This window comes from Cyprinodon variegatus, unplaced genomic scaffold (assembly GCF_000732505.1).
Source record: "Cyprinodon variegatus isolate N-32 unplaced genomic scaffold, C_variegatus-1.0 Scaffold1435, whole genome shotgun sequence".
Classification (NCBI taxonomy): domain Eukaryota; kingdom Metazoa; phylum Chordata; class Actinopteri; order Cyprinodontiformes; family Cyprinodontidae; genus Cyprinodon; species Cyprinodon variegatus.
In genome coordinates this window covers 44,724-58,752 of record NW_015151888.1, presented here as the reverse complement: position 1 = coordinate 58,752, position 14,029 = coordinate 44,724, and the positions used below count along the sequence as shown (strand labels likewise).

General features: G+C 36.5%; 1 protein-coding gene across 1 annotated transcript in view; it reads right to left on the bottom strand.

Annotated features, from left to right (window-relative positions):
* Positions 1-4,305: 4,305 nt before the first annotated feature.
* The window catches only part of LOC107103374 (SH2 domain-containing protein 1B-like), a 20,172-nt gene continuing 10,448 nt past the window's right edge, over positions 4,306-14,029 (bottom strand). The window contains exons 2-4 of the mRNA XM_015403066.1: positions 11,076-11,139; positions 5,064-5,433; positions 4,306-4,975 (exon numbers count right to left, since the gene is read on the bottom strand). Of these exons, the coding sequence (XP_015258552.1) occupies positions 4,935-4,975; positions 5,064-5,433; positions 11,076-11,139 (475 nt within the window). The 3' untranslated portion in view covers positions 4,306-4,934. The remainder of the gene's footprint in view (positions 4,976-5,063; positions 5,434-11,075; positions 11,140-14,029) is intronic.

The following is a 14,029-nucleotide window of genomic DNA, read 5'->3' as shown; positions in this document are numbered from 1 at the left end:
TGGATGGATGGATGGATGGATGGATGGATGGATGGATGGATGGATGGATGGATGGATGGATGGATTTTTTTAACCAGTAAATTTTTTATTAAATTTCAACAAAAGATGCAGCTACATACAATTTCATTTTTAAAAAAAGTAACTGTGAACATTTACTTAAAATTGCATTTAGAAAAACGAAAAAGTCATAGCAAAATAGGGGATTTAAACATAGCTCTATAGTATTCTGAAATATACCATCTGCACTGACATTTGAAGATCTTGAAGTTGTGTTCTCTTCTTAAACAGCAGGTTGGCCAAATATGTTATGTCTAACTTATTTGATCAGTGTAAGACTTGATTTAAAACATGCATGTCTTGTTTTTGGACCCAACGTAGAACTTCAGTTAACAATTGGGTGGAAAGTCTTTAGGTTCCTCTGATGGAGCTTTCTTTCCTGTGGGTAATGAGTGGGTGCTAAGTCATCCTTTGCTGTGGTTATACGTTCTAGCTGTTTACTTCCACATTTATAACTACTGCATTCACATAGAAGCATTCATTTTTCCTTTTCATATGTTGCCATTAAAACAAGACTGATCTTCTAGAAATAGTTTAAACCTCTTCTGGTCACGGTGCTGCATAAAAACAAAACCTTTTTTTTTTTTTTTAGATGATACAATGTGCATGAGATGTTATTTGCTTCTGCTAGAAACACACATATCTGAAGGATTCTGATGTTGTGATCACTAATCACTCACTTGGCATTCCTTTACAAAAAGTCATCACATACCAAGAAGACCATCAACTGCTTTTGGAAAACTTTGTCAAATTGACAGCACAGAATTAAATTAAGAAATACCACCTTAAATGTTGCTGTAAAGTAGCAAATTGCATTTAGTCATTGACTTTGCAGAATTAACTCCCCTCGCTGTGAATGGACGACGGGCTCGTGTTCTATGGTTACAACAATTGCTGACCCACTTTGGAAGGATGGATTAATCATATTTGGAAATATGCTAATGATTATATTTCTAATAGAATCAATCTTATTTATTAAGAATTCCATACATTTCAGCCTGGAAACGTAGATGGGGAGAAGAAGCAACTGACATTTTTTGACATGAAGAAATGAATAAGTCTTTGGCACAGAGACCCTGGCAGAAGATGTTGCTGACTGCAGTTGATCTGGAGTCAGCAAGGTCAATCCTAGTTCCGCCCTCTCTGCCCGAGTGTCTGGTTGGAAAATGGAGATTGAGAAATGAGGGGGCAGAAAGGCTAGTGTGGAAAGAAGGTGGTGAAGGAGAGGAGGAGGGTTGCAGTTCAGCAGCAAAGCAAGGGTGTCTTCAGTCCTAAAAGGAGAGTGCTTAATGATGATAGGCTGAGGTGACGGCTGGGGCGGAGGGGCATAATCAGGAGATCGGCTGGTTATCCTCCCACAGCAGGGTGTCACAGTGAGCTTGACACAGATATTTTTGATTTATGCCCAATTTTGAAGCATGGTCTGCTCTATGTTATTCCACGCCACAACTCAAGAGGGAAAATTACGAACTAGCTGTGGGTCTAGTTACGGCCGAGGCGGTGAGGAAGTGGGGGCAAGTTTGTGCGACAACGGAGGGAAATGAGGGCGAAAAAAGAGCGGGGATCCAGGTGGAAAAATGTCCCAGCGTTCTCAAGCACATCGCTCTTCTAGCTGGTCCAACTTCATGAGTCGTTTTCCACAATGGCGGTCATACAAACAAAACAAGCCAGTAAGATACCAAACAGGAAATACGTACAGTGTAGAGTGGAGGTAGATTTGACCAATCAGAGGCCTCCTGTCTACGGCACTATTTGCAGTCAACTACAATTTTGGAGAGGTGCGGCAGAGTGTTTGCGGAAGGAGCAGGGGAACATTTGCGTTCACTGCGACACACACGCAGATGACCTGGTTGCTGAGAAATAATCAGCCTTCAGAGTTTGTAGAATGGATGGTCTTAAAAGAGCTATGACTGTGTGAGTTTTGCAACAGTATTGACTAGACTCTGGGATTACTTTTATTTCCTCTTTAAATAAAGATGAATCACTTCTCTTTTTTGCAAAGTATAATTTTATACAATAATAGACTGTTTTTAACTAACTGAGTGGAGTTTTTTCAGAGACATAGAGCACCCAGAACTATCTATTTTGCAACCAGAAAAGCAATTTGTGGGAACAATGTTAATAACTGCTCTCTGCTCTGGTTTTCAGTGACGGGAAAAAAAATTAAAAGGGGAAAACATTCTTCATAACTTGTTACTGCATTGTCTGATTATGATCTTCTCAAGAAAAACCTTATCTTGTGTAGGATGATTTAGCTAAATAACACTCAAGCACCGTCAAAAACAGATACCGGTAAGAGAAAGTTGTTTGAAGAAAATACAGTCTTTTCTTCACAATCAATGCTACATGTTGGCACAAGTTCGAAAGTATGAAAATAAGAATGTGTGGGTCTGCACACATTTTTAACGAAGCTTACTGAATCTAGGGCTAAGTTAACACAGCAGACAAATAGGACCAAAATCTTGGATTTTTGCCCATATTTGTGCTAAAACCAACTTTTTCACAACAGTCTGTTTTTCATTGAAGAGAATTCCAATTTCCCATATCCAAGATTAGCTGCTTCCATATGTGGTTATATTGTTCCAGAGTATTCGGTAGATTTCAAAGCATCTCCAGTCTGAACAGTAATGAGGCATTTTATCCATTTTGAACATCATTACAATTGTTTCCATTATACATCCACACAGACCTCTCTACAGCACATGATTTTTCTTATCTTTTTTCCTTTGCCAATTAATGGGGCTTTAATAATATGGAGACACCAGTATCCAGTATACTGTGTTTTTTAATGCTTCTAATGACAGACATCAATAAATCTGCAAACGTAGTTGTTGGGATCTGGAGATTCACCACCTTTCTCCAGCAGAGTGCGCTGTGGGTCTCCTGGGCTGGAGCCTCCTGCACACCTGACGCTCATCAGCCCATCAGGAGACCTTCCTACATAAGCAGCAGCCAGACCTTCCTTCAACGCTGCAGTGTTGACCAAGTTTGGTTAGCGAACCTGAGCCTCTGTTATCCTGATAGAATCTTAGTTGTCTCTAGAGAGAAACCTGATTCTAATCTGCCTCTGTCTTCTTGCTCACAGGAAACCCGTCTAAGTCTAAAGCTCTGGATGAGCTTTGCCTATAAACCTGCCTGCCTGCCTAAGGGAGCCAAACCTGAAGATCTCAATCTGGACTCCTCCTGCTGCTCTCAAGGAAGAGCTGGAATCTCAAACCAAGGTCTGCCACTCACAAGTCAGAAGCTAGACGCTGCTGCTGCTGAGCACTCTGCTGAACCAACAGTCTCTGGACCCAACCGGTTCCCTCTCTCTCAAAGATCTATCTGGACCTCTTCAAGGTATATTCTGAATAATCTAAATTCAACAAACCATCTGACTGCCTGGCTAATCAAACTATCCGTCTCTGCAGACATCAGTGAATCCAGTCCCGGACCAGTGCCTGAGCCAGTTCATGTTCTTTGTGTGAAAACCTTCAATAAACTCTGTTAAACTTTTACTCTGTTTCCAGTGGTGTTCTGCATGTGGGTTAAGTCTCTTAAGCCAATCATGACAGTAGTAATGCTTTGCAAAGTCTACAGCCTTCTTCTGTGATTGCAGGTTGCTAAGTCTATTTGCAGACACATTTAATCAGCATAAGACCTGCTTTGTGAATGTAGTCTCAGATAGCACTACAGGTCTAAGATAAAAACTGAGAATAAAGGCCTGAAAATACTAAAAAAAGAACAGAAGGGGTTTTGGTTCCTTAAAATTTAAATAGCGAAATCTGGCTTAGATGTTCAAATAATTGCAATTGTTAGCTGGCTTTGAACAGCTTAGATAGTAAAATAGGTTGAAAGGTGGTTGCTACTCTTCCTCATGCAGCAATACTGAAAATGGAAATTTAAATAATGAGTGAATTCTTTTATACTAAGATTTTCTTGCTGGAGCCAGGTTTCTGTTAAACAAAAAAACTAACATTTGATTAGCATCGACAAAAGGTAATTTAAAAGTCCTTAAAGATAGATTCTTTTTTTTTTTTAATAGATCACATCTAATTTTAAAATTCTTTCTTCCGTTTTGCTTAATTGGATTCGTACCACTTTTTATGATGGTTTTCAAGACATGCTTGCAGCTAAGAATCTTCTTTACGTCATCTCCCAGCTGTCAGAATTACTTGATGGACTTAAAAGAAGGAATTGAAACTCCTGCATACAATTTTTATCACATTTTGAAACGTATAATCCATGAATTCATTTTAGATACGTTTATTTAAGATGTACACCACATAAACAAAAAAACAAAACAAATGGAATTTCAGAAAGCATAAATATTTCAAAAATACCTTTTTTTATAGAAGGCAATTTCGATAAGAGAACAATTAGTATCTAGGTTTTCTTCTAGAATGCAGCAATTGTAAAGTAATGCAGTACGTTTTTTCCTTCAAACATTTTGTGTTTTTGGAAGAATTCTTTTTTGACCACTACTATTGCTACTTTTAGGTTATCCTCCAAAAGGTAAAGACGTCTGTGGTTATCAATGGGGATCTTTGAGCAATGAGTTGCGCATAAGCAACAGTAAGACTGAAGCCCAAATACGTAGCTGCAGAAACATTGACAGAGGTTCCTCCTTAACATTCAGATGAGAGTCAATAACTCATAAAAAGCGGTTGTCCTTGGAAAAGATATTCATTTAACAGAGAAAACCTCCAAAAGGTCCATCTGAAGTGTGCCAATGCAACCAAAATTCTTAGAGGCTAGCACATAAAAAAGTCAGAAATCTAAGTCCACAAAACAAAGGATCTGTATGAGATAGATTAATCCTCATCTCACTATGGTTCAGTCCATGTTCTCGTTGTCCTTAATTTTCCTTCCAATTGGTTTGATGACATGTGTGAGAGTTACTCAGGAAGGACTTCCACATAATCTGAGCAGGCAGTATCTAAAGAAACAAACAAGGGGAAGTAGAATTAAACACAACAGTCAATGAAGGGAAGCTGTAAGTAAACAAGAAATAATCTTTGACATACTCTCATAGTCATTGTCCTCTTCAGGTAAAGGAACAGCTGCTCGTGATGTGTATCTAGGCGATACTCCAGGTGATTTTCTAGCCGATACTCCAGGTGATGCTCTAGCCGATACTCCAGGTGATGCTCTAGCCGATACTCCAGGTGATGCTCTAGCCGATACTCCAGGTGATACTCTAGCTGATACTGCATTCGATACTCGTGCCGTTTCTTCAGGATGTGTGTCCTGTATGTGTGGTGGCTGGATCAAAAAGGGAGTTTTCTTTTTCACTGCGCGGGATAGGTGGATGGCCAAACCCTGGTTTTTTCTCTTGTAATTCCGGATTAAATCATCCAAGGTCTTAAAATAAGTTTCTTGCAAACCTCCTGCAGTCTGAAATGGTAACACAGAGAGAAATTTAATAAAACGTTTAAAAAAAAATTTACACTTTCAGGTTTTTTAAATGTATTTTCACTTTAAATTTTCTGTCTCAATTTATTTGATTTTTTATTTTATAGCACTGCTGCCTTGCAGTAAAAGGTTCTGGATTTGACTCCCGGCCCAGGGTCTTTCTGCATGGGGTTTGCATGTTCTGCCTGAGCATGCATGGGTTCTCTCCGGGTACTCTGGCTTCCTCCCACAGTCCAAAAACAGTACTGGTAGGATAACTGGTTTCTCTAAGTTGTCCTTAAGTGTCGGTTGTTTGTCTTGTTTGTCTCTGTGTTGCCCTGCAATGGACTTGCAACCTGTCCAGGGTGGACCCCGCCTCTTGCCCGTAGACAGCTGGAGATAAGCACCAGCACCCCTTGCGACCCCACTTGGGATAAGCGTGAGAGATGTGATATCATTGCATCCTTTTATTTGTTATAGTTTTAAACAGTTTTAATCTTTGTGTACATACTGTAGTAGCTAGGTTTAGGATTTTAATTGAAATATGTTAAATTTTTTTATCTCTTTTTATTCTTATTTTTTATCTTTATTATATTGTATAGTCGGATGTGTGTATATATTATATAAACCTGTAACTGGAGCGTATAACAAAAGTAATTTCCCTCTGGGATTATTAAAGTATTTCTGATTCTGATTTAGAAGTAGCTATAATGAATTTTGTCAATAAATTCTTATATTTTGAATTGTGAATTTATACATATGTGTGCAGGATTAACTTTTTGACCATGATTTAAGCTTGATTCACACTTTTATTAATGTTCCTAACATAGCCAGTTGGGCGTGTATTCACAGAACATATTCCCCCTACACTTCACTCCCGGATGGGCATTAAATATAAGGTTACTGCATAACATTTGATGACAAATCTAATATTTTCATTTATGCATTTATTTATTACAAATTGTAAATAATGTTCGTAGATTTAGAAAAAAATGTATATTGAAAACTGGTACAACATAACACTGTAGTTCCTGCAGACAATAAACCCATGCAAAAAGATGAAATATTGACCTGCACAGAAATATATAGAGACTAGGGCTGCGACTAAGGATTATTTTTCAAATTGATTAATCTGTTGATTATATTTTTTAATGAATTGATTAATAATCAGATAGCCAAAGTTTCCTTAAAGATTTTTTTTTACGAAATTAAACCATGTGAAATTAAACTTTTCAACTAGAGGAGTTCTGGATAGAGTTTACTGACAGATGAACATTTTTTTAAAATCTTAAATAAAGAAAAAAAATTGTTTTTTTTACAATATAATATCTTAACTGCTCTAAGTGGGTCGCTCTGTCAACTAAACTCATGTTTTATAGTCTCTACACTCCAGTTAATGATTAATCTATTACTAAATTAGTTGATGATTAATATATGTGGGCAGTAATAAGCTGTTCTGGTAAACCCTTCAGGTTTAAATAGTTCATATATCACTCGTGTAGAGCAAACAATAACTCCCACGAAGTGTTACTGCATCAGTATAACTAAGTTAGAAGCAAGAGAAGGTTTTAAAATAGCTTATTTTGAAGGTATTTTAGACCCAACACACAACTTATCCTGTACTTCAGAGAACTGACTCTTTCTGTTGAACAACAGAAAAGGTTTCTGAAAATAGAGAAGTCCAGATTTATAAACATGACTCTGTTTAAGTTTTTAGATTAAATGTTGGATTAATGCTACCTGCTTGACTGTGTTTCCCTTCTAGACAGAGAAGAGAAATTACACCCGGGTCATATATGACTACCATTGTTTTTGACTTCAGGGCGGTGGAAAATAGTGGTGTGTGTTGTGTCAAAATAATGTCAAAAATGACAAAATGGAAAGAAAACCTGTTTCCGCACATTAAAGGTCAAATGTTCTTACAGCAAAATTAAAGCACCAGGATGGTTTGAATTGGTGGGCAGAGAAAACCTTGTTTCCAACCCAAATGAAATATGCAAACGATGCATCACAATCAACAAAGATTTCCATTATTGTTGCATAAAAAGAACACATTTTGAAATTTGAAATATAAACAAATTCAATCCAAAAATGAAACTTTAAAAACATTTTTAACCACAAAAAGATTTTGAGTGTTTTGTCATATTTTGTTTTAATTTTTTTTTCATATTTCAAAACTTTATTTTTAAAAAAAAGTATTTTTACACATTATCTGTTCAAGCTTCTTATTAAATTTCTGTATTTTTTATATTGGGTTTCCAATTGCATTTTATAGATCATCATATTTTCTTCCCTTCTAGGTCGGGGTTACCTTTGAAATTAGGGGCAAATTTCTCTTTATCTCCGCTGATGTTAGGGACAACAGCATCATGATCAGTGTGTACATCAAGAATCAATGTTTGAATTGGACTTAAAATTAAAGTGAATGTGAATGCAATTAGAAAAGCACAATTTTTAAAGCTTAAACTGAAAACAGAAATTTAAAGAAAAATGAAAAACGTTAAAAATATCGATTCCATCACCCATTTTCTCAGGCTTAATCCTTGTAAGGGTCGTTGTGGGGCCGGTGCCTATCTTCAGCACTCTATGGGCGAGAGGCAGGGTACACCTGGACAGGTGACAGTCTGTCACAGGGCAACATAAAAGGCACACAACCATGCACACACACAATCACACCTAAGGACAATTTAGAGAAGCCAATTAACCTAACAGACAAGTTTTTGGATTGTGCAAGGAGGAAAGAGTAACTTTTGGATTAAAATGTTATTCAAAGTTTCATTTCTGGATTGGATATTTTTTTCTTTATTTAAATTTACAAAATGCGTTCTCTGTTTGCAACAATAATGGAACAAATATACTCCATAGTTGCACTTCCAGGTTAACAAACTGTAGAGGAGCTGGAATAATATGGTGATGAAGATGATGAGCTGCTGGAGGATTTACCAGGATGATCTGAGACTGAGGATGAAAGTCTAGATGGAGGAATCTGGAGTTCAGTTTATATCTTCCTCATAAGATTACTGAATGAGGCTAATAAGGTGTTAAAACTAAGCAAATGAATTTCAGTTTAATGGTAAATATGACCTACAGAGTCTAAACTTAGTTTAACCGCCTCCAATATCGTTTTAAAACTGGTTGAAATAAATGGCAACTTTCAGGGGGTTGTTCCACAGTGGCAGGTTGTAGTCTGACAGGAAACAACACCCCCCCACTCACATGCAGATGCTAACATTAAGTCACACGATCCCACGACACCAAGAAATGATCTTTTCCCCATGGGACCCAGACGTTAGTCCCCATAAGTACCTCTTGGTCCCCAAAATGTGGTCTATTTCTGAATGATTGCCCCCACACAGTAACATTGAACCCCAGTCGGCTTCGGCAGATGGCCGCTCACACTCAGCCTGGTTCTGCTGGAGGTTTCTTCCTGTTCAAAGGAGGTTTTCCTTTTCACTTTCACTACATACATGCTTGGTGTGAGGTATTACAATCAGCTTGTTTTCATTCAATCTGACTGTATTATCTGGTTGAATTGTCTCTGCAAAGTGCCTTGAGATGACATGTAAATATAAACAAACTGAATTAAATTGAAAACTGAATTTTAATTATCCAATAAATTTTTTCCTGTAACTATTCATGTTCATCTATTATTTAAATAACCTTCTTGCTTCCGTAACGTAGGCTACCTTTCTGTGTATTTTCTCTATTATGTGCTTTTTTTAATGTACTGAACGTTGAATTGTCCTCCTGCTGAAATGTGCTGTATAAATAAGCATACCTTGCTTTGCCTTGCCTTTTCATTGAGTTAGAAACTAGAGTAATGAAAACCATTTTTAGACAACCTTTATTTCTTTATTATCATTTTCTAAAGGAACCAGAGGAAAACAATAAATACTTAAAGCAAAATCAATCCTACTATTGTAGTTGCATTTTTTCTCGGACCTTATGTATTTTTTTCAAATATTATAACTAAATATTTAAAACTGACCTTAAAAGTTTACCCTTAACCTCTTACACCCTAAGGGGGTATAAATAAATTTCTGCCTGACAAAAACACACAAAAGTAAATAACTTATAGCCTCAAAGCTATTAGATTTAAGAAGAAACTTTTGGTACGTCTGTAAAGGTAAGATGTCATAGAATGGTTTTCTGGTGTCAGCACCATTGTAGCTTTGACCCTGCCTGAAATATTAGGGACAAAATACAAAATATTTTGCATTTTTTGAACCTCGCCAAAATTTTCTTTGAAATAAACATTGCAAAACACTACCTAAATATTATTTATAGCACAAAAAAGTAGTACAGACTTTTAAATCTAAATGTTGTGTAAAAATATACCAAATTTGGACTCAATCAGATGAATCATATTTATTTTAGAATGGTATTAGTGAGAAATTTCTTAGGCGGAGAGGCCATTTTGGCACATTTATCCATAAATGTCACCAAACTGTGCCAAATGTGTTTTTTTTACATCAATACTGGGGGTTTGTTAAAATTACGAGGTCACGTAGCAGCTGGACCCGCCGGTGGGTCCGTAGGGTTCAAGGGGATAAAAAATACAATGCATTTCTTATTGTGGATGTTAATAAGAAAATTTAAGTTCTCTTTTTTTTTTTTTTTACATATTAACATATCACATTTGGATCTTCTATAGTGGGTGAGAGGGAAACTGAATGGCTCATTAGATTTGGTTGCAAACACCTTTTCTAATCTAGGAGTCCAACATGGTTATTAATTAAAGGAAAAAAACAAGTGTGACAAATAAGGTTAAAATAAAAAAGGTTAAAATAAAGGTGTTTGTGGTCACTGAACCATTAAGCTCTTATCTGTAATTATTTGTTGCTTTAAATATATGGTTATTTCTGTACTCTAAATACCTCAAGGGTTTGTCTCAACCAGAATGGAAATGGATTATTTAGTAAAATAATGACAAAGAGCATCAGATGGTGGTGGCTTTTAGCATGGTATCGATATCCACCATACTATGGAAGCTGCAGGGCAACATTCTACTCTTTCTTATTGTGGGTGACACAGCAATCTCAAAATACATTTGTCAAATCGGTTAAAATAAACAATGACATGTGAGACATTTCTCTGAAAACAGGACTGAAAAAGTCCTCTCTTCAGAGGAGGCTAACTACAAACTAGCTGTCTCTACCAGGGGACAGACAAGTTCCTGGACTACACTTCCCTGTTTCTAACATAGTGCCAAAATAAGCTCTGTCGTTATACTGAATTATTCTTCCTGCTTTGTAAAAGCTGCACCGGTGTCGTTTTCTCCTGATGAATACTTCTTCTTTTATTTGTTTCTCTTGTCTCTCATTGGTCAAAGAGTACAGATGGTCGACCAATTGCAATGAAAAGTAGGAGTTAGAATGATGTACGGCACATTTTTTCACATTCAGGTAAAACCCACAAGGCTGACAAGTTTGTCTTCTTTTAGCTGCTCTAATCAAAATACCAACATGGTATCTATGAATTTATAAATCACTAATTCTAAGATCTGTGAATGCTTTCGTCTTTGATGTTATTAGATATTTAGTATACTGTATGTATTTATGAAGGCAATGCTTGATTTTTACTAAATAAAACTATTTTTTTACAAACTGTCCCTGAGATGAAAAGAAATGTAAATAAGTGTTTACCAGGAGGGTGTAGTATCCATTGTGTGCCTGAAGGATTCTGTAGGTATAAACCACCCTCTGTTTGCTGAAAAGAGAAAAGCAGAAATTCAATGATACTGAGGAATTCATTTTGAGGAAACATTGCACTGCTTTCGTCAACAATGACTGCTAAAGATGAGATCTGGCCCCATATTTACATACCACCAATCATCCCTCTATTCTGTGGGTCATTTAGATGGTTTCTGCATATCTGCTTTATTAGATAAAAACAAATTTGCATATATATTTTGGAACAAGCATGTGAAATACGACCATGAGAAAACCTCAGCCGAAGCTCAAGTCACAGCATGAAAGGCTGTAAAGAAGAGATGTGGTTTCTTTAAATAAGAAACAAAGAAACCAACGGCTTCTCTGAAAGTCAACCGCTTTAGACGGTTTTCAAAGCACAGAACTCAACTGGTCTCGCTGCTTTCAGATGGAGAACATAAAAAGGAATTACAGGTTTTGATTTTACAATTATTCTCCTTTAGTTTCTAGGGTAAGTGAATGACTATTGGCACCAGGATTACAACAAATGTGAACCATGAGCGAAAATTATGCTCCATTGGGGCCTCCTATTTTAATTAACCATGAGCTTACAGTATATAACTCCAAAGAAGTTTATTTTAAACTATACATCCCTCATGCAGGATTTGTTGACCCCCAGTTGTTATGAGGTGAACTGTTTGAAGCCCACAACCAACCCACGTGAAAAAACTCGGGAAATAGACTGAATGGTAATCGTCAGTTATCATTTCTGCTACCTTTGTTTCATAGATATGAAATATTATTTTTTAGCTCATCCAAAGGTTGTTGTCCCCCATTTAGCTCTTAATTGGCCACGTTTTTAGCAATAAAACTGTCGTCTGTGTTGCTTTGGTTCTTAAGATATAAACATTTTTCATTTCAGCCAATGATGTCAGCATCCCAGCAGATGTTTGTGCTGCACTTATTCCACAATCTAGTTATTGATTAACATAATGTCATTCCTGTGCTTGCATTGAATATAACAGTGAGCATGTTTACCTTATTCAGTGGGTGGAATGGTTATTTCATAATATTTAGTAGTTCATGAGGATCCTTCTGTTTCGATCTGCTGTTAGCCCTGGCAACACCATAGCTTTTCCCTGTCAAAATCTCGGTAATACTGCTTCACAAAGGAAGCATAGGTGAACATACCATTATATACTGCTGCTAAATTGGTCTCCAATCACAACTTTTGAGACTATCAATTTCGGAAAAAAGTCCTGGAAGTACTGAAAAAGTAGTCCAGCTTGGTGTGTCTTGGAGCCCTCTGGTTGGATGGGGACGTCAGCCACTAAAATTAAATGTCCCATATTATACAAAAAAACAGTCAGATGTGTCCCGAAGCCTTTGTATGAGGTTCACAAATAAACAAAGACCTTCCCCCTCTAACACTTCCTTTCTCCACATCTTAGCTAATGTATGCTCAAAATTCTATGTTTGAAAAGTATTCCCCTTATGATGTCATGGGGGGGTAATAAGTTGCCCAGAACGGTCTGTAGCAGCCCATAGATGGGGTAACTAATGTCAGGCACTTAGGACCTTGGACCCAGAATTCAAGCAGACAGCACAGCGATTACCAAAACAAACTCAAACAGACCATAACAATGAGCATGTAAGTCACTAACCTGGTTCTGAGTTCAGTCTGAGCCTAGAGCCTTGCGGCAACATTTTTTATTTTTAAAACTACTTAAAGTATAAAGGTAAAAGTAATGCAGGGAATGCTTTACTGGACTAGCCTATTAAATTAACATTTTTCTACAATTCTGGATAACAACTTCCTTATACTTAATTTCCTTTGTTTTTTACCTAACGGCGTGTGTCAAATCTAACTTGCATCATCTTGAAAAACTACTTATATTGTTATGTAGTGTACAACTAGTTGGTGCAGCACCAAGTCCAACCAAAAAGAAATGAATTGTCTGGATCAAACAAATTATTTTTTGTTGCAATTAACCTTTTTTAAATACAAACAGTTCATAACGAAAATAAGCTTAAATGAAACAAAACTAATGAGTCCATTTTTAAAATGTAAGGAATAGAAAGTAGAGATAATTGCTAAAAAATGTAAGCAGTAAAAGTTATCTAAAAAATAATTACTTCAGTAAAGTCTAGATAGCCAAGTTTTCAACTTAAGTAAGTAATCCATTATTTCTACTTGACACCTCTAGTGCTTATGTCTAAAAATGTGTTATAAAAAGTGAAACATTTTAGCTTCTTATATTCTTTAACACCGATAATCTTCTCGATTCCTAATTTATTGGTCCAAACTACTTAAAAAGTCCATTAGGTGAGCAAATAAGTTAGGTAAAATGTCACACCATTTATTTAAATGCACATTAGTTTCATGTTTGTTTGAGCAGCTAAGATTTCAACATTTAGATTATCTCTCTAAATATTCCTCCCCTCTCTCAACGAATACATTTTTTTAATTCTGTACCTGCTTATTTTTAGCTTTATATATTCATTTTGAAATTTGAAGTAATATAGATCATAGACTGGAAAATCAGACTGAACAGGGCAAAAAAATTGTACAGTATATGCCCGGCTTTAGATGCACCTCATGCCATAGAAGGTGTTCCTTAAAATTTGGTAATGATTCAGCTCATCTGCGAGTTCTAGCTAAAGGTGCAAGTCATAATATGGGGCGAAACTTGCTGCTTGGCCGAGGTCTGCACTCTGACAATGCTTTTCTAGTTTAAAATGTCTTTAAAATGCCAACTTTGCATTAACCAATAAATTATAACTAATCATAAATATGTCATAACAGGTCTAATTATAATAATCTGGCACAGATGGCAGGCAAACAGGAAGCATAAATAGCAACAGGAACAAGATGAAGGGTAATGAACAACCGGGCCAATTAGACAGGTGAACAGAGTAATCCCTTAAGCCAGTGGTCCCCAACCACC